Genomic DNA, 20,787 nt, shown 5'->3' with positions numbered 1-20,787 from the left:
AAAAAATTATTTTTAATTGAACATTTGTCTATTGCTATTCTAAACAGTATTTAGCTTATTTTGACTTATCGGAGAGTGTAGCCACCAGTGTTGCCATATACTTGGTTAGTGATTCCCAGACTTTATGGAAATAATATTTTGAATCCTTTTTTATTTTTCTTATTTTATCTAAGAAGATTGTGAAACGAATTTCTTACAAAAAATAATATTACACAAAAAAACCCTACTACAGAATTCAATGTGGAGATAGTATTGATGGAGCTATTTTGTAGGAGTAATGATATTGATTAATTGTATTGTGTCAGTACTATTAATCGTCAGCGACTGGAAAATATTTGTTCATCTTCAGCAAATATCCGAGTGTGTTTATGTATATGTAAACAAATAAAAGACTGGTCTAGCACCAACAACCTTACGGAACTCAAGATCAGCACGAGTAGACTAGTAGGAAAACAGTTTTTAACAAACTAGTTTTGGTGATTGGTTGAGCATGTACACACGCACACACACACATACATATATACATACACACACACACACATACATATACGAGCTCAGAGCTCTCTTTTGCGGGAAATAACTGTCAATCACGAGTCCAACACGTGATCCAACCATGGCGAATCACACACACACACACACACTTTATGTTTCCTCTCTATGAAAAATTATAAATTTAAATGAACAAATTGTAGGTAAAGAATTCCCCCCTGTTCCGAATCTGAAATAAATTCCTATCTTTCTAACAAAAAGAAAAACATTTCGGGGAAAATATACATGGATATTATTATATGTTTAATAAACTTCAGAAGTTATCGATAGAGAATAATGTGGACATTCTTCACGTATTTTTCAAATTTTAGGGAAAGTCGTCCCGTTCTGAAATACTCTACTAAATAATCTACCAACAAGACCTTGTATATTCAAACTAAGGTAATATAAACAATTGGTGACAGTTGATTACTTTTTTATTTTTCCGCGTATAGTATAGGATAAGTGAAGATTACTCGGGGACTATACTATGCATTTATTTATTATATTTATTATTGTCTATATTATTATATTATTTATTTGTTATAATTTTTTCGCATCCGACCTAGTTATGGACCAAAAGGTCTCCTGTCGGCATGCTCCGCCTGTGTATATACCCCCCCCCCTACCACCACCAAATATCTCATTCACCACGGTCGAATACTTTATACATTTTATCCTGGTTGGGAACAAACAACCTCGTGTCACTAAAGAGATGTGTTGCTCTTTGAGATGGGGTACCGATCCCTGATACCCCTTTCAGGCCAGGGACCGCCCCCTGAACTACATATAAACGTTTGTCCTCCTCAGAGGTATTTGTTGCTCTCAGGACTCATGGCTGCCGCGTACTGTTCGATGTCCACGAAGTCGGTGTCCTTGATAGGCACCGAGACGACCAACTCCTCCGCTTCCTCCAGGGTCAAGGGCTCGCCCTCGCTTACCAGAAGTCGTACCAGGTCATCCCGGACCAGTGACCCAGCAGGTCGGAACTGAAAATGAAGGAGAAGCGAGGTCAACGAACGAGGAACGAGGTCAACGAAAGAGAAACGAGGTCAACGAACGAGGAACGAGGTCAACGAACGAGAAGCTAGGTCAACGAACGAGGAATCGGACCGAGGAGAGACGTAGACGTCCCCCCCCCGAAGATATGACATCATCCTCTTTAGTGACGTCATGAATGACTCCAGAATATCGGGATTTTGTTTTACAACGTTGTAAATTGCGACGTTCTTGAAGAGTCACTAAGATTATTTGTGTATTTATTTATCTATTAATTAATTTATTTATTGGTCTATTTATTTATTTATACTTTTTCTCTTAAGGTGAATGGCTTCTCAGGACTCGCCACTAAGAATGTCGTAGAGATTAAACCTATGTGAAGCATCAACGCAAATCCTTGGAGTCCATATTGGGGTCACTGGCACTCACCACAATCTTCTTGGCCTCGCTGAAGAGTCCCGTGTACTCCCTGGGCGGTTGGGGATGCACCTCCGCCAGGTAGGTCCTCCCTTCCTTGGCCAACACCGCCAGGGCCCGCGAAATCTCGCTCCGGTTACTCGTCAAGTACCTGGAAGACAAGAGTACAGGGCACCAACAGTTACTTTTTTTTTTTTTTTTTTTTTTTTTTTTGTGATCCATTATAGATTTTGTTATATTAATTATCATTACTATTATTACTGTTATCATTACTATTATTATTATCATCATCATTACTACTACTACTACTACTACTACTACTACTACTACTACTACTACTACTACTACTACTACTACTACTACTACTACTAGTCAACTATCCCATACAAGTCTCCTGCGTTATACGATGCATTGCTGTACGATTGTTTTCTATACGATGGCTCTATAGTATTACCCTTATGTCGCTAATCATTCCACCAGTTTCACATTTACGATGAGGCAAGACAGTCGTTTCCAGCTTTAAGGTGATCACTGCCTCTTATTTCCCTTAAGTTTCTAATTTCGGTATACAATTTATCTATGGTGTGGTCACCAGTTAGTGTTGTACATGGATAAGGGTATAAAACACTGAGTGAAATGTTTGTGGTATTCTTTAGGTATTTACGGATTGCATGTGAACTATGACCAGATGTGATAATTATCTGTATCGTGGAATTGAATTATATCATATGACACTGATGAATTTGCATAGATCTGTACTTGGTTTTAGCAACGCACAACAATGCGTATAACTACGCAGATACTAGTTACGCACTTAGATAATGTTAGTCACTACAGATCTATATACGGTTGGGTTTCCAGGAATGTAACTCGGTTGTATAATGAAGGAGACCTGTATCTTATGAGTTGCTGTTCTTTAGGGTATTGGAGGATCACCTCTTCAACACTAGCTAAAATCGCTTTGCATCCACTAACTAGTTACCACTAGATTTTAGTGTGGGATTGTGTGGTCCTTAGGTGGAGGACCCTTGTTTTCTAGGTTATGTTCTAACTAATACTAGACGAATATTTTGCTGAGGGAAGCTTCATCACATTTAAAGGGGCTCTCTCATCGCTTTGGTGTGTCTGGGTTCTCTCAGATGAATAAAATCGTTTTGTATCCGCCTGAAAGAAGTCCTTAAAGATGCCAGATACGTCCATATAGGCGGGAAATGAACGAAGAGCACAAAATATGGGTTTTACTATCAAGAAGAAAGAAACTACTTTACTAGTGACATGGGTAGACCAAATTCAACACTTTTTTTTTTTCTTAAGGGGAACCCCCTTCACCTCACCTTCTGTCGACGACAATCTTCTTCGCCACCGTCAGGAAGGCAGCGATGTGGACTGTATCGGCTGACTCGTCACCCACCATCGCCGTCACCACCTTCTGCATCTCCGACTCGGACGGGACAACCCCTAGAGGAGGACAACCCGAAATGGAAGAAAGAGCCTTGCACATAAAACAAACACAAAATAATGAAGTAGACGATATAATATGACTCCTCAGGAGACGCGTAATATATGTCTCGTGAAATATCCTTACAAAGTGGACTTTCCACCCCAATACAGTCAATAGTTTTTACATCAAATATAAACGACTGAACACAACAACTTGGAACTACCTGGAGAGTGTACCATATGCAGCATATAATTACAGACACTATATTAACTGGAATATTTGTGCAATAGGTCACCTAAGTGATGTTCAGTTGCATGTTTGAAAGAACCAGAACTACCGAAAGACTCCACATAAGAAAAGTCCACCTGTAACAGGAGTGGCATAGATTAAGGTCAACTCGACTGTGAGCTATCTTATTGTCATGATCCATTGTGGTACTTACCGTTGATCGAGCAAGCCTCTCATCCTGTGGGACTGACGATCTGCCACGAAGAAATCTTCCAGAACTAAAATTGAGTTTAATTAACCGTCGCTATATTAGAAAACATGCATGGTATAGGCGAATTAGGCTGCTGTCTTGGCAGCGGAATAGAATTCTTTATGCAAGAAGGGCATAATGTACATTTAGGAGCACCGCGAATGATTTGGCTTACGTGTTACAATTCTAACCATACAGAATATTACTACTAACATTTATAGGTATTTACATATTAAAATGAGGAACATAAAACTGTTAACAAAGATATATTTCCACAAGGCATGTCCCAACGGGGTGACAGATATTAATACAGAAATTAATTACGGTACACGAATGTTATAGAAACGAATTCTTCAAGGCGTGACCTTGATACAACTTGAGGGTCTTCAGTTTCTAGTAGTAATCCATATTCATCAACCCATGAATTTCCTTAGGCCGCCTACTCTGCACCGACTTCAACCGCTTAAAGTTCTCTACATTTTCTAAATACTATGCCAAAAAGCAATATTTTGAAATAGGTGGCAGGGTGGTTAGGTTAAACACAGAAAACGGTTGGTTTTGTTCGCTGACGTCACGTTCTTACCAGGATTTCTTCGGAGTACTTAAATGTACATGTTTCTTGTAGTATAGTCCTTGTGTCCCGGGCATCAGCGTATTTGGCTCTGAAAAGACTGCTATCACTATTGGTACCAACACCAGATACTGCAACTTCCTTGTTAATCAATAACAGGACCATCCCTTTAAATTTGATCAATACAATTATTCACCAGGTTTGGCAAGCCATGTCATTTGATGAAATTCTTCCTCCGCTCTCTCCTACATCTCCCTGATCATTTGCCAGGTGCCAGAATGCCAAAGATAAGGACGTTATACTCCTCTTCACGTGTGGTCAGCACTCCTCTCAAGTAACCTATCAATCTTATCTGACAAGGGACCAAAAGTGCGACAAAGAACCATGACCGTTTCATGTAACTGCTTGACAACTGTATCATTGTCACATGCATTGGCTTAACGGTCCGTAATTGGGCCAGCTTAGTTCATACTACAATGTGAACCTACAAATACGATACCATCCCCACCAAAGGTGCCGAAGATTAAAATGTATTTTAGGTCGTACTTTCGTCCAACATCGAATTCCTAAATAGTAACGACTAATAAGTTCACATATCAGTTTGATGGTCAGTAGCGACATCGGGAGAAAGACGATGACAAAATCCCGCGTTCAGTTCCCGGTCGGCAAATGTTAATATTTCAAAGTTACATTTTATGTTAGTCATATGTTATTTAATTTCATATTCTTGTACATAAGATGTCTACTGTGTACTTAATTGTAGAATACAGGAAACGGGCTATGCTCGTGAGGTACCGCCTCTCTCCATTTATCATACTTTTAAATTCGTTAATGGTTTTAGATTGTGTGTGGATGTGCATAAGAGAGAGAGAGAGAAATCATAACTAGAAATACTTAACATGTTCCTATGTAGAGTAGATTTCTCGTAATAACATGTATGTGCATCGTTATCATATTTGCCAGACTGATGTATGGAGCAAGTAGGCAGGCAAGCAAACAAACAACTGTGTAGGTGTGGACGTATGCTTGGGTGCTTTCAGTCGCGTGTATCATGTGCATGCTTGTGCATGAAGCCCAGATCCTTGGCATGTAATCATGACAACAACCAACCACAGTAATGGCATGCAGTATTGGTGTATGTTGTATTCACGTCGTGATGGGGGCGCGAACTCGGAACCACAGCGCAGTAGCACAAGACGTCAACCACAACAAGCCTTATGTGAATGCCTGTGTATGCATGTTGTTCGTGAATGTGTATGCCTGTCACATGTATATGTAGTATGTGAGCCGCTATGTACTTGTGCTTGTGTGTGTGTGTGTACGTGCGTTTTTATATGCACCCGTGAATGTATTTATGTATCAATACACGTGATCACACATGAAAATAAAATATTAACGCCTGCAATGGCACGACAACGACGACAACGAATTAATTCAGCCCACCACTTCTGGATTTAATGTCTTTACCAAATGGCACAATTGTTTTATCATCACTGTTGTTATTATTACTAATTATTATTATTATTACTATTATTATTATTATTATTATATTATTATTATTATTATTATTATCATTATTATTGATTCTTCATCGTCGTCGTCGTAGTCGTTGTCGTCGACCGCCTTCCGTCTTTGTTGTGAAACGACGGCATATCTTCCAAAGAGTAATACAAAGGATTACAAAGGCGGAGCATGCCGACAGGAGACCTTTTGATCCATATCTAGGTCGGATGCAAAAAAAAAAAAAAAAAAAAAAAATACACATACACACATACATACATATACACACACACACACACACACATATATATATATATATATATATATATATATATATATATATGTATATATATATATACACACACATATACATATATCATATTAATAATAAATGAAAATCAGACAGACAAATTATAACAAAACAAAAACAAATAATATAACATAAATTATAATCATTACAGTATCATACTTAGGAATTTATCTAAATGATTCTTAAATCTTTGAACTTAACTACATTGTACTACCTGTCCATGAAGTTTATTCCATTCATTAACTACACGGTTGGCAAAGTTGTTTCTACCTACTTCCAAGTTGAATCTATTTCCGGACAGTTTGAGACCATTGTTTCTTGTCTGATTCTCATTCAATGTGAAAATTTGGTCACTTTTGATGTTGTCAATTCCCTTTAAAATCTTAAAGACCTGTATCAAGTCACCTCTGAGTCTACGCTTTTTTAGGGAAAACAGATTTATGTGCTTAAGTCGATTTTCGTATGATTTATTTTTGATATTTGGAATCAGTTTTGTGGCTCGCCGTTGTACTTTTTCCAGTCTGTCAATGTCTTTAATGAGATTCGGTGATCATACGGAAACAGCATATTCCAAATGTGGACGAACTAACGATTTATATAGCTTGTTAATGAGTGATGGACTTTTGAAATCAAAAGATCGCGCAACCAATCCCAGAATCTTATTTGCTTTCTCAGAGGCTGAAATACACTGCTTGGATGATTTGAGGTCGTTACTGATAATTACGCCGAGATCTTTTTCACTATCCACTTTTGTTAACGAATTTCCAAATAACTTGTAATCGTACTTACTGTTATTTTTACCTATGTGCATTACCTTGCATTTACTTGTGTTAAATTTCATTAGCCACTTTTCAGACCATTGCTGTAATTGATCTAAATCTTCTTGAATATCTAATTGGTTTGAGTGATCATTTGCCACTCCGCACAGTTTTGTATCATCAGCAAATTTGGAAACAGTAGATTTTAGTCCATGGTCTATATCATTTATATATACTATGAATACAAGTGGCCCAAGAACGGAACCCTGAGGAACTCCACTTGCAACATTTTTCCATCCAGAAGTTTTTCCATTTAAAACAACTCTCTGTTTTCGACCTTTCAACCAATTACTAGTCCAACCTAATAGGCTACCACTTATTCCATGCAAAGCTAATTTAGTAAGTAGTCTTTCGTGTGGGGCGGTATCAAAAGCTTTTGCAAAGTCTAGATATATTAAATCTATATTGTTTCTTTTGTCATAATTCGAGATAACTGTGTTGTAGAATTCGAGTAAGTTAGTCACGCAAGAACGTTTCCGTCTGAAACCATGCTGGCTATCATTTATCAAACGGTTACTTTCTAAATGATATTCGATAGCATCTCTGATGATAGTTTCCATTATTTTTCCTACGATCGAAGTCAAACTTATAGGCCTATAGTTATTTGGTTTCTTTTTGTCACCTGTTTTGAATATGGGAGTAACGTTAGCTAGCTTCCATTCTCTTGGGACATCTCCGGATATGATGGATTTCTTAAAAATAATTTCTAATGAAACAACAATCTCCTTTTACATTTCCTTTAAGATTCTTGGATACCAACGGTCAGGCCCTGGTGTTTTATTAATTTTGAGTTTCTCTATTCGCCTTTTAATTTTTTCTTTTGTTATATTTACTGTAGTGAGTAAGTTTACCCCAGACTTTTCACAGGTTTCACTTTGGAATTCACTTTGAGGTGTTTCGTTTACGAATACCGAGCTAAAATAATTGTTTAAGATATTACACATTCCTTCATTTGAATATTCAAGTTGACCGTCAGCAGATAATAGTGGTCCAATGTGATTCCTAACAACCTTCTTATCTCTACACCTTTGAAAATAACAGTCACGTCTGCACTTGTCGCAGATGAACGTCAATGTCCGCTCTTGTTTCTCCCTCCTCCTCCTGGCCCTCTTTGCCATCAAGATTTTGTTTCTGGCTTCCTCGGATTTCTTGACATTTTCCCAGACTTGAGAATAAGACCTGGGTACATTCTCCTGACGTGGGCGTGCCGCCGTAGGCTCTTCGCGTTGATAATGTCGGGTCGGCTGTGCATCCAGACGCGTTCCTAAACCCCTTTGTTGGGTATCAAAGGATTACAAAGGCGGAGCATACCGACAGGAGACCTTTTGATCCATATCTAGGAAGCTGTTTTGTCAAGATCACGTTTTACCCAGAACCGTTGATTTCATCGAGCCGTAACTGCTGTTGCCTTGGAGATCCTACCGTTGGCCTCCTCGATGTCATCGATGGAGAGCGAGGTGGAGATGATCGACCCAGGGTACGTGGGGTTCTCCACTACTTCCAGGGTGCCCGCCCCCGTCGATGTCGATGGTCTGCGTCCTTGGGCCATAACTTTCGCCTTCTTCAGACTGATCGTCAGTCCAAATTTCTTATTATTATTATTGTTACTATTATTGTCATTATTATTATTATTATTATTACATTTCGCTGTGGAGCATCACATTGGTTTTCTTACAATAAAGCAATACCTAAAAAGATATACGAAATTCTTAAGGAAATTATATGTATATAATATATATATATATATATATATATATATATATATATATTATATATATATATAACTTGAACATATAGTTTATCTTGACGGCAACCAAAATGGAGTATTTGACATAAACACCAAAAAATGACAAAACATCTTATAGTGACTGCATATTTGACTTTGTTCTTCAACCTCTTGTTTCGCCTGGGGACAGACCATTCCTACCCGGCCGTGTGTGTAGGTCACCCCTATCAATGGGGGAAAAGATCCGGAAGAGCAAGACGACATAAAAGCGCAACGGAAGTTCCGTGCGCAGTCTCTGGACCAGTGGTAACGGAAACATGGCTGACAAACCGCCTTCTTCAGCCGCCTCCGTCGCTTGTCCTGCCTTGTGGAACTCGTTTTATTCTTTTATTTATTTGTTTACTTCTAGTCTTACGGTTGTATTATTAAAAAATATATTTCCTTATTTAAATCTTATATGAATCCTTGGAAGGGAAAGATTTATATGAGGAAATATATATTTTTAAGAATACCACCATAAAATTCTTACGGTGGTATTCTTGAAAATTTTATTTCCTTATATAAATCTTTCCCTACCAAGGATTTTATATAAGTGAAGATTTTTTAAGAATACCACCGTTAGTTATTCCACCATTGTGACGCCATCAACATAACACCCGTGATTTAATTTTCGGCCTTGGAATTTTATTGCGACATTGCGTCATAGATATGACGTCATCAACATATAACAGCGTTTTAGTTTTCGGTCTTAGTATTTTACTGCGACATGACGTCATCTCCACATTTCTTTCCGTTGATTCCATCAAAATACCTTCCCACCAGTCACTTACAAAGGATTACAAAGGAGCATGCCGACAGGAAATATTTTGGTCCATTACTAGGTCGAGTGCAAAAAAATAATAATGATAAATAAACAAATAAAGTTATAATAGATAATAATAAATGAAAAGTAAATAAGTAAATAAATGGGTAAAGTTGAATATTAAAACAAAAAGGTAAATAGTAAATAAATTGACAGATAGATAATAATAGATGATAATCAAGGAAATAATAAACAGACAATAACAAACAATATAAAATAAATGGCAGCCGTTACAGCATCTTGCTTAGGTGTTTATCTAAACGAATTTTAAAGCTTCGAACTGAACTACATTGCGCTGCGTCTGCAGAAAGTTTAATCCATTCGGTAATTACACGGTCAGTTAGTTACTTCAACATCTAATATATATATTAATTCTTCCTGACGCTAGACGATTTTATTCAGCCGTACGCGGTAATGAGTGTTGTTGCCTGCAGTTTTAAAAATGTCGCTGGTCTATATGGTTTTGACTAAGACTCACAATTCTTTTCCTCGCAAAATAAGTTTTATAAATAAAACGTCTGTATTTAAATAACCATTCTGACGGAACACGTAGACACGAAGCTAGCAACGAATCCGTCACTTTATTTGTTTGCTTGTTTTTTGTTCCCATGAATTCATTTGTCAATGTATTTATCATCCGTTTCTATATTTATTTATTTTTAATTTATTTACATACCTACTTGTTCAGTTATTCAATTATTTTCATGCATTCATCTATTTTACTGACTTTGTGAATGCCCCTGTGACGCTGCATTTTCACTTAAACTCGAAAGCTCTACTCGAATGTCACCGAGATTAATAAAAAAAATCACCTGACGACATCAATACATGAAGGAAAGGGACCACCCTGGACGGAAGGGTTGAGATATACGTCCTGATAGTTTGGTGGCCATTGTTTAAGTCCCCTTTGTGTTTTCGTAAGACAATACGATTACGAAAGTTTTCTCGTTTTTGATGTTATCATTTCCTCTGATATTTTTCTCTGCGAAGACGCTTCGGAGAAATTCTATTTTGGTTGACGAATGTCTATTTCAATCAATTTAAGAGATTTTGAAGACTGACCTAACATCCCCGCCCCGTAGGAGCAGCCACCCCTGTTCACACTAGCGGTTTCAACCGCGGCGGTTCACTTACAATGTAAGTCAGCGGAGGCGTTCACACACAACCGCGTTTTTTTTTCCACGCGGCACCACCGCGGTTTCCGCGCGGTTCAAACCGCCAGTGTGAACAGGTGCTAAAAGAGCAAGCTCACTCCGATATGTGAGGGAGACAGGCCGTATCAGTCAGACGTAATCTGTTCCTTGACGGTGATCGATCGCCGATAAGCCTCTGATAAGGACGTCTTGACCCCTTATTCGACTGATGACACCAGTCCACTCTTCTGTCTTCTCTGTCTTCTTTTCTTCTCCTCCTCCTTCTTCCTCTTTTTCTTCTTCGCCGCCTCCTCCTCCTCCTCCTCCTTCGTCTTCTTCTTCGCCTCCTCTTCCTCCTTCTCCTCCTCCTCCTATTCCTTCTTCTTTTGTTCCTCTTCCTACTCCTCCTCCTCCTCCCCTCCTCTTCTTCCTCTTTCTTTTGCTTCTTTTCCTCCCCTTCCTCCTTCTGCTTCTCCTCTTACTCCTCCTCTTCCCCCTTCACCTTCTTCTTCTTCTTCTCCTTCTTCGTCTTCTTTTCCTCCTACTCCTCCTGCCATTTCTCTTCCTCCTCCTCCTCCTTTTCCTCCTCCTCCTCTTCCTCCTCCTCTTCCTCCTGCTACTTCTCTTCTTCCTCCTCCTCTTCTTCCTTCCTCTTCATCATGCTCCCAGGTCTACTGCCGTCCAGATAAAAACGAGTGTGGTTGGGAGGAGGGAGGAGACCTTGACGGGGTGAGACAGAAGGCCTCCAGGACGCTTTGAGAACTACGCTCGGGGGAACCCGTCTTTCTACTTCCACCGGCCATACTCGGCATTGAATTTGTTTGTGTTGTCTGCGTTGTTTTATATAATTAAAAGTGTATGTGTGTGTGTGTATTTACCTAGTTATATTTTACGGGAAGGGGAGCTATGCTCGTGGTGTCCCGTCTTTATATCTCATTTTATCTAAACTATTTGTGTGTGTGTGTGTGTGTGCCTGTGTACTATAAATATAGTGTGTGTGCGTGTGTACTATCACTATATTATGTGTGCTATAACTATAGTATAGTGTGTACCTAACTATAGTATGCAAATTCATCATGCTTATCATCAAATTCATGTATAGTTCCAGCATGATCTTTATTTTACAATTATTATATTTGTATTTTAATTCGTATTTAAAAAAAATCTTCATATCTTTTAGACATGTCTTTCTAAGTTTGTTTTCGTGTCCTCTAACCCTCTTATCTCTAATCAAGAAATATATTCTGTTACCCATGAGCTTAATTCATATCGTCACCCTTGTAAAGGAATTGACTAAGTCATTTTTCGTCAATATCTGGATTTTGTTTTATTTAGTGCCTGAGTAGGTTAAAACTACGTTAGGAGGAACATTACGTACATTTATAAAATAGAAAAAAAATATTTTTTTTCGATTTCCTGTATAATTGGAAAAATGACTTAGGTTTTTTCTTTATGAGGCTGACGATATCTCCTCTTCCTCTTTCATCTATCGGTGTTGACAGATCCAGTGATTTTAGTCTCCCCTCATAGCATAGCCTTTACCTGCCAATTTGGGGACCAGTTTTGTTGCTGTCTTTTGTATTCTCTCGATCTTGTTAATACCATTCACTCTGTGTGGGGGCCATACCCCTGTGTGTGTGTGTGTGTGTATTTACCTTGCTGTATTATACGGGAAGGGGAACTATACTCGTAGTGACTCGTCTTTGTATCTCTCAGCATCTAGTTTGTTCTTAAATCCTTTGTTGCACATATTATTGTTTCATCCAATTTGTTCCAGACATCCATCACTATGTGTGGAAAACTAGTGTGTGTGTGTGTGAAAGAGAGAATGTTGCATGTATCCATGCATATAAATGTATACTTAAGTCTAAATACCTGCAGACAAATAAGTAATGAAAAATGATGACTGCAAGATAATATTAGGAAGTTTTTTTGCCAGAATGATTAGCGAAATGAATTGGACTATGTCAATACTAATTGATTTAATTTTCCAGAATATTTTATTGTTTATACTTCATAAGAAATAAAGTAATGCAGCCGAATAGAATTAAAATAAACAAATCAATGAGTTACTATATCAAAACCATATAACACGTCGTGTAACATGTGAAATCATGTGTGACGTGACATATAAGGTGACGTCATGTCTTAATGTGTTTTATCTAAAAAAGAACGTCCTATATATTTTCCTTTGAATTTATTACAAAATCGTACAATGATGTTAGAATATATATAACTTAAAATTTCCTTTGAGAAAAATATCCTTTTCTCAAAGCATTAGAAAATTAAAAACTAAAGAAAAAATAGTTTGATTTACCATCGTATAACTGACTTCTCCAAATGGATATTAATGAAACGATAACAAAATGGAAAGTGTTTTCACGTTCAGTAGACACCCTTGAGGTCAAGCCATTTTCAATTATTTATTCACCAAATTATATATACATATATATATGTATATATATATATATATATATATACATGTATATATATGTATATATATATATGTATTTATATATATATATATGTATATATATATATATATATATATATATATATATATATATATATATAGTTAGAGGGCAGGATATATATATATACATATATATATATATATATATATATATATAATATATATATATATATATATATTTATATTCATATATTTGTTTATTTATGTACTTATGTATTCAATCATCTACGTAGTTGTATATAACCGTAAAGATGAAATACCTTTTCAGTTAAATCTTTTTATTATTGATTTTTTACCCATACATTTACCGTTTATTACTCTGTTTCCTGTATCGATATAGACCAATAGGTCTTCTCATTCAGGTATTGTATGTAAGACAAGACCTTGTACTGTGAAAAATATGTACGTTTCAAATTGCCAAAGATGTAGCCATATAATGTGCTTTTAAAGAGAGAATGAAATGAACGAAAAATGTAAGAGAAAAATTACGAGTAGAAGGAAGAATAGATTGTGAGAAATATCAAGAATGATTCTTTCATACCTTCTTCCCGATCACTTAAATGAATTCGTTTTCTTCTTCACAAAAATACTGTCGACATCTGTCCTTTCTGTGTCTATTGTTTAATTGATCGAGAAGAAAATACACTGGCTGATCGCCTTTCGTCAATTCAGCGACACCCAAGTCGATAGTATTTTTTTTTTTATCTTACCTAGCGCTCGAATGATAGCTGGGATGTCCTTGACAGACACCACATTCTTCTCCTTGTCTTGGAACAATGTAAAAGTTTCCGTCAACTTCTTGTCCAACGAATGCGCCATGAGGAAGTTATTGATAGTCGAGCTGCATCTGTTGCTTGGTGAGGTCTTTAACCAACTTTGTTTACGTCGTTGTCATGGCGATAGGCAGCTGTGTGGTATATTTATATACATATATCCATGTGTACATATATTTCTTCGCTCATTGACGTCCAAGAAAGGTCGACATTTCAGTAAAATTCGTAGTGATAAATGGATAAGAATGAATAAGAACTATAATTAGAACAATAGTGACATAAGTGTTTTACGTAACTTTACTATTATAATCCTTAATTAACAATATAATTCTGGAAAAGCAAACCTATATGTGAACATTTTATTCAAAACTGAAACCGGTACGGGTCAGTCTGATTAGATATGAAATGTCGATTGTCGTGAGGTCCCTTACAAGTATCATAATGTAGATGTTCTCCTCCTTTCTGTTTATACATTGTAAGTACTCATGATAATATCATTCTTGCAAAAAGTGCATACGATAACTGAATAATGTAAAGTTCATGAACACATAATTATATGTATATCATGGTAGTGCGCACAACTACATTCTTTTCAATGTTTACAAGTGGCATTCTGGGTGTTTACGTCTGCAACAAAACAGCTGCGATCCGTCAAAATATATACCAGAAAATGATTAACAGCGGAAGTTTTTCATTGGCTACTTGTTAGAATATTGGTAAGGAGGTAAGTGTTTCACATACACTGAAATTTTATTAGATTTATTTTGGTAACGGTAAAAGTTTTGACATATTTTAAGATCTTTGCCACGGTAAATATTTACTTTTGATTATGTCGAGATGATTTGCTTTCTTTGCACTTTAACAATTTGATGACCTTCTTTGATCATGTGAAGTATTACTAATGTATTTTGGTACAAGTAAGTCAAAATCATATGCCACCATGGAACCAGAAATGTTAGAATACGAATTGCACAAAGGTCTTTACTCTTAATTAAATAATTAAGCAGTAACGGGGAAGATATTTTTCAGTTATATATGTGTGTATGTATATATATATATATATATATATATATATATATATATATATTATATATGTATATATATACACATATATGTGTGTGTGCACACTTATGTGTGTTTACACAAAAAATATATAAAAAATGCAAAGTACTGAAAATGAGTAATAGCTGTAAAATTCCATTTTTTAGAATATTTTTTGTGAAGAAAATCCATTGCAATATCAAAAGGGGAGAAAGATTTGGAAGTGTTGATAAAAGACAACCTATCACCTGGCAGACATAATCAGCAGTATTTTAGGTGAGACATGTAGACTGCTGCAGAAGATTAAATTCGCTTTTCACACTAAGGATGAAGAGGTGATGAAAGAAATTGTAGGAACCCTGATCTGTCCAAGACTGGAATATGAGTCAGTGGTATGGTCCCTACGCAGAGTGAAAGATAAATAAGATCGAAATAATACAAAGGGCAGCAATCAAATTGGATCCCAGCCTGGCAGATAAACTATGTGAAGAAATACAGTTGATTACAGTTGAAGTTTACTGGAAGAGGCCTTATGTGGCCTGTGACTCTAGTGTGGCAACCTGATTTCTAGTATGGTGTTGGCTGCGTGCAGTGTTAATTTGTGCTCTATAGGTAAATATTTGCTCTTGCTCCTCCCAGAATTTGTCTAGCCTTGCCTCAAACTTTTTGACTGAGTCTGCATTTACCACCCACTGGCAGCTCATTTCAATTAGTAATGACTATTGTTAAAGGAGTACTTTCTCAGGTCCAACCGTGCCCTTGGCTTAAATATTTTCAAACTATTTCCCCTTGTACTGGACCCCTCTCTAAATGCTAAAGCATTGGGTTTGTCAACACTGAAAGATCAAAGAGAAAGAGGTGATATGATTAACGCATGCAGGTCGCAGTAGGGGATAGACCATGCTGGCAGAAGAGATATCTTGATTAGAGATAGGAGGGTTTTTAAGAGGCCATGAAAGAATATTAAGAAAGACTTCATGTCTAAAGGATATAAAGAAGTACAGTTGTAATTTGTGAAGTTTTGTCTCAACCAATCACACAGCAATTTGCATACTCTTTGCACCTATATTACAGCATTTTTTTTTTTTTTTTTTTTTTTTTATACATTTCCTGCAGAATTTAAGATTAAGGGATGGTGGAAATATAGTTCCTGCAACCTCCCCACTACCTGGCATCAAAGTGCTATTTTTGTTGAGAGCGTCACTGACTATTTTTTGTCATGTTTTTCTAATTATTCCAAACCTGTCCTGGCTTATCCTAACCTACCTAATCTAAAATAAGAATGCATGCATGGACAGATGTATATCTTGCACACTGCTTTGGTGGCAGGTAGCAGGAAGGTTGCGGGAATTATTTTTTCAGCAGCCCTTAATATTAATTTGTGGGGAAAACATAAGTAAGAAAAGTTGTTGGAGTTGTGTAGTGTAGATGCAAAAAATATACTAATTGCTGTGCAAGTGGGTGAGACAAAATGGTGGGTAAAGGGAAGGTTGCAAAAAATATTTTTATACCATCCCTTGATATTAATTTCTGCAAGAAATGTTGTTGGCATTGTCATAATATAGATGCAAAAAATATACAAATTGTTTTGCGAATGGGGTAGATGAAACTTCACAAATACCATACAGTTTTCCATACATATGCATAGATTCTTGGAATACAGTACTACCTCTCATTAATGAACTAAAAGGGGGGTAACGGTGTCCGTTTATGTGAATAATCCGTTGATTTGGAGTGGTTTTTGGGTGGCATAGTGATTGCACAGCCCTAAACAACACCACCGAAAACACCGCAAACCCAGCTAATTAATGTCTGTTAATGAGAGAACAATCTGTAACTTAGAAGGTTATATGGCTCAAGTTGGAACAGTACATGACTTCAAATCAGAATATGATAATTGGAAATTAAGGATATACTGTAAACTGAGTTGGAACTATACATGAATTTGAAGCTAAGTATGATGAGAGTAGGAGATGGGACCCCATAGTTGTTGGTTCTCTCCTGTATCCTGTATACTATAGTTAGGTAAATAGACATACAGTACTACCTCTCATTAACGGATGTTAATTAGCTGTGTTTTTGGTGCTGTTGTTTAGTGCTGTGCAATCACTATGCCACCCAAAAACCACTCCAAATCAACGGACACCGTTACCCCCCTTTTAGTCCGTTAATGAGAGGTAGTACTGTACACCAAACTACCAAGAATCGGAGAAATGCCTAGCAGTCAGAGTGAATGGCCAACCTCTCTTACTAGACTGTAATAATGTGATGTCATCTAGAAATTTGGTATCCAACAATTAAGAAAACAAAGACACTCAATGAATAACAGAGAATGGAGCATTGAGAATACTATCTGGCTGTACTAAACCAATCTCAATAGAACATTTACATGGAGTAATGCACAAGAATAATTGACACAGTTCTACCAAGAGCCCTAAAATTCCTCACACCATATCATATGAGCACAACCCATTGAATAATGCACAGCAGTCAGTCCTCTGTGTAGCTTCTGGATAGAGTTAATGCAAGACCCTTGTATCATTTAATTCTCAATAGTTATTGATTATACATTAGGGTTTTATTAACCCTGTATGGCTACAATGGAATGTAGTATGTTTAAGTTGGTTCAGGACTTTCTTTGGTCCTTTGGCCAAGTGGTGAACCAAAGGGGTTGCGTGCATTTAGATCCCTGCCTTTGTGGTTTGTTAATTCATTGGGTGGTTGGAGTAGGGATGTGTATCCTTCGTGTGTTGATTGTTGATATGGTTGGAGAAATGTAGGTGTTGATTTTTTTTTTTTTTTTCTAAGTGATTATTTTTTACTGTAGTATCTATTAGTGATCATTTAGTTTAGTTATGAAGAGTGTGTATTGATATTGAGTCCACCTCTGCACTTTTTTGTTATGTGTGATTGTGATGTGATCTGTAGTGAGTTTTGTTACTTGTATTCGAGGTATACTGTATGTATGGAGCATTTGTGAAAGAATTTCTACAGCTATGCATACTTTTTTGTGATGTTTTTGATGTTTTTTGTAGCATGTATATGTAAGGTATTTTTTGTTGTAAGTTTTTGGCTGAGGGTTTGGATGTATGCAACGAGCAGATCCAGCTTGTTGTATAGTATTTAGTGCTGGTGAACCCAAAATTTGTACTTGTTGCATAGGAAAGATATGCGTGTCTATTAAGCGGCCCATACACAATCAATTATATTGCGCAATTTCATTGTCAATTCAGAATATTGACAATGAAATTGCGCAATATAATTGATTGTGTATGGGCCGCTTTAATGGGATACATTTGAGGATGTGTCAAGGCCTGGGCATTTTTCTCTGTTACTGGCATGTAGATAATGAAGGGGGACAGGTGGTAGTAAGCTGCTCTCCTTCAGAGAGAGAAAAAAATGTATAGAAGGAAACTGAAGTGTTGTGAAGAGTGAGTGAGCATTGGGACTATTCTGAAGACTAGACACTGGCCTCCAGAGGCAGTACCTCTAAGTCAGCGGTTCTTAACCATTTTCAGTGTCCGTACCCCTTGATTATCTCAGAAAGTTTTCTCGTACCCCTATCCAATATAAATACAATGCAAACATGAAAAGGATTAGTGATACAAACCTTGCCGAGAACAAAGGTACTTTTTTATTTGAAATTGTAAATGTTAGTAGGATACAGTGAATGCACATTATGCTTTTTCATGGTAAATATACAGTACCATTTCACTGGCTATCATGTCTCGTACCCACAGGATTAAGGTTTTGTACCACTTGGGGGTGCAGGCACCCCAGGTTAAGATCCACTGCTCGAAGTGGAGGTGGTGGATTGTGAGCTGCACTGTGCTTTGGGTGGGAAGGCTGTTCCTCTCTAGGGCCACTGTGCCTATGCCTGTCCCCCTTCCATCATGTTGGTGTTGCTATTTGAAAGTGTTGGTTTTTGACACCCGTCCCTTAGATCTCACAGAGAAGAAATGTTAGACTAATTTTCTGTTTTATATTAGTTTTAGTTTTTTTTTTCTTTCTTTCTTTCTTTCTTTCTTTGTCACCAGCTTATAGTAATAGGAGGGAGAGCAGCCACTAGTTGTCAGATTTCCTTATGTGACAAGGTAGAGGAAATATAGTAAAACTTTTTAAAACGAGATCTGGAGGGTGGGGTTATTGATGGGTTTTGATGACGAGTATTTATTCTTGCTGTTACCAAACAAATTTATCGAACTGAGGGAAACTCCATCCATCTGTAGAGAGAGTCAAATATTTCTTGAACCAATCTCAGTTACTTGGGTTTAACAACTTCAGTATTTATTCTAGTTACCAACAGATGATTATATTGCACTGAAAGGAAGCTTTTCCGGTGTTTTGAACATAGGACTTCTCAGTTAGTAGGTTTAGTTAACCTTTAACCCTTAACAGGTAAAGTGGGGTCAGACAGACCCCATACTTTTTTGTTTTTTAATCTTAATATACTAATATATTACATACAGATATGTACTCCCATATACCTTCTTGATGAGTGGAGTAGTTTAATGGGGTGATAGGGTCATTCCTGAATCTTGCTCTATATAAGCTTTATAGAGCTTTTGAGCCCGTCTGACCCCACTTTACCTGAGGTGTGAGTACCGTGGGGTCAGTCAGACCCCACTTTACCTGAGGTGTGAGTAGCATGGGGTTTGTCAGACCCAACTTTACCTGAGGTTTGTTCATGTCATATAAATGTTTTATCATTTATACTTATGGGTAAATAATAATTTCTTCTTTTTTATCAACAGAAAAACATACATCCTAGTTTGATTTTATTTATTTGTTTAATTTATTTATTTAATTTATTTAATTTATTCCATTTTCCTTCTTTTGATCACATCAATTTTTATCACAATGTTTAATTTCTGTTCTGGTAATGTGAGTTTCTTTTCATATCATGGTCACACTATACTCATATTATCATAAAGCATGACATTCCGCCACATTTTATTTGATTGATTTATCCTTCCCTCTTTTGTTCAAATTTAATTTGTATCACATATTTTGTATCACATATGAATGCTTAATATTTTCTGTTTTGTTAATATGTTTCTTCTCACAACATGATCACACTATTCTCATATCATCATAAAATGTGACATCTCGCCACATTTCAGGGCACCTCAGTCACTCTATTCCCACACATACAGCTGTAATTTATTTCATCCTTCCCCTCTTTTAGTTCAAATTTAATTTGTATCACATATTTTGTATCATATATAAATGTTTGATATTTTCTGCTCTGTTGATAATATGTTTCTTCTCACACTATTCTCATATCATCATAAGATGTGACATCTCGCCACATTTTAGGACACCTCAGCCACTCTATTCCCACACATGCATCTGGTTCTCTTCTACCCCCCTTGTACAAGATCTTTTGAAAAATTATGGGCTCACATATGTAGGCACACTGAGGGACAAGAAGCCACAAGTACCAGCTCTGATGACAGACAAGACGGTCATCAGAAAAGGGTGCACGGCTTTCCTCTTTGACACAACCATGGCACTTGTGTCACATTTACCTGACAAGAAGAAGAAAAATATTTTGCAGTTGATCTCCTCAATGCACCAACAACCTGTTATGGATGACTGTGGGAAGACAGAAATCATCTTGTATTATAACAACACAAAAGGAGGGGTTGACGCGTTTGATCAAATGTGTACCCGATATACGTGCAGCCGAAAAACCAAACGGTGGCCTTTGTGCA

At 36.9% G+C, this 20,787-nt stretch overlaps 2 protein-coding genes across 5 annotated transcripts in view; one reads left to right on the top strand and one right to left on the bottom strand.

Moving 5' to 3' along the window:
* Positions 1-882: 882 nt before the first annotated feature.
* On the bottom strand, positions 883-14,113 carry LOC143034033 (dynein regulatory complex protein 8-like). Its single transcript, XM_076199890.1, has 4 exons — positions 13,967-14,113; positions 3,279-3,402; positions 1,957-2,095; positions 883-1,517 (listed from the first exon to the last, which is right to left on the bottom strand). The coding sequence occupies exons 1-4, from the start codon at positions 14,073-14,075 to the stop codon at positions 1,335-1,337; spliced, it is 555 nt and encodes a 184-aa protein (XP_076056005.1). The 5' UTR covers positions 14,076-14,113; the 3' UTR covers positions 883-1,334.
* Positions 1,878-20,787, top strand: part of scat (VPS54 subunit of GARP complex scat) — a 42,307-nt gene continuing 23,397 nt past the window's right edge. Inside the window, exons 1-2 of one of the 4 annotated variants that reach the window (XM_076199877.1) lie at positions 14,140-14,504; positions 14,636-14,745. The gene's annotated coding sequence lies outside the window, so the exon portion shown is untranslated. Of the gene's footprint in view, positions 2,026-13,986; positions 14,114-14,139; positions 14,505-14,635; positions 14,754-20,787 lie in introns of those variants that run through there. The other 3 variants (XM_076199876.1, XM_076199879.1, XM_076199878.1) reach the window with 3 other exon arrangements.

This window comes from Oratosquilla oratoria, chromosome 16 (assembly GCF_046742065.1).
Source record: "Oratosquilla oratoria isolate Oo_2021 chromosome 16, ASM4674206v1, whole genome shotgun sequence".
In the NCBI taxonomy this organism is placed as follows: Eukaryota; Metazoa; Arthropoda; class Malacostraca; order Stomatopoda; family Squillidae; genus Oratosquilla; species Oratosquilla oratoria.
The sequence above is the reverse complement of the archived record's forward strand: the minus strand, read 5'-3'. Positions and strand labels throughout refer to the sequence as shown.

Bases quoted from the DNA above. Each gene is read 5' to 3' on its own strand.
- LOC143034033 (XM_076199890.1), bottom strand. From the start codon at position 14,075: ATGGCGCATTCGTTGGACAAGAAGTTGACGGAAACTTTTACATTGTTC. The intron at 3,403-13,966 runs GTAAGATAAAAA...GTCCTCCTCTAG, and splicing joins AGCTATCATTCGAGCGCTAG to GGGTTGTCCCGTCCGAGTCG. The intron at 1,518-1,956 runs GTGAGTGCCAGT...CTTCATTTTCAG, and splicing joins GCGAGGCCAAGAAGATTGTG to TTCCGACCTGCTGGGTCACT.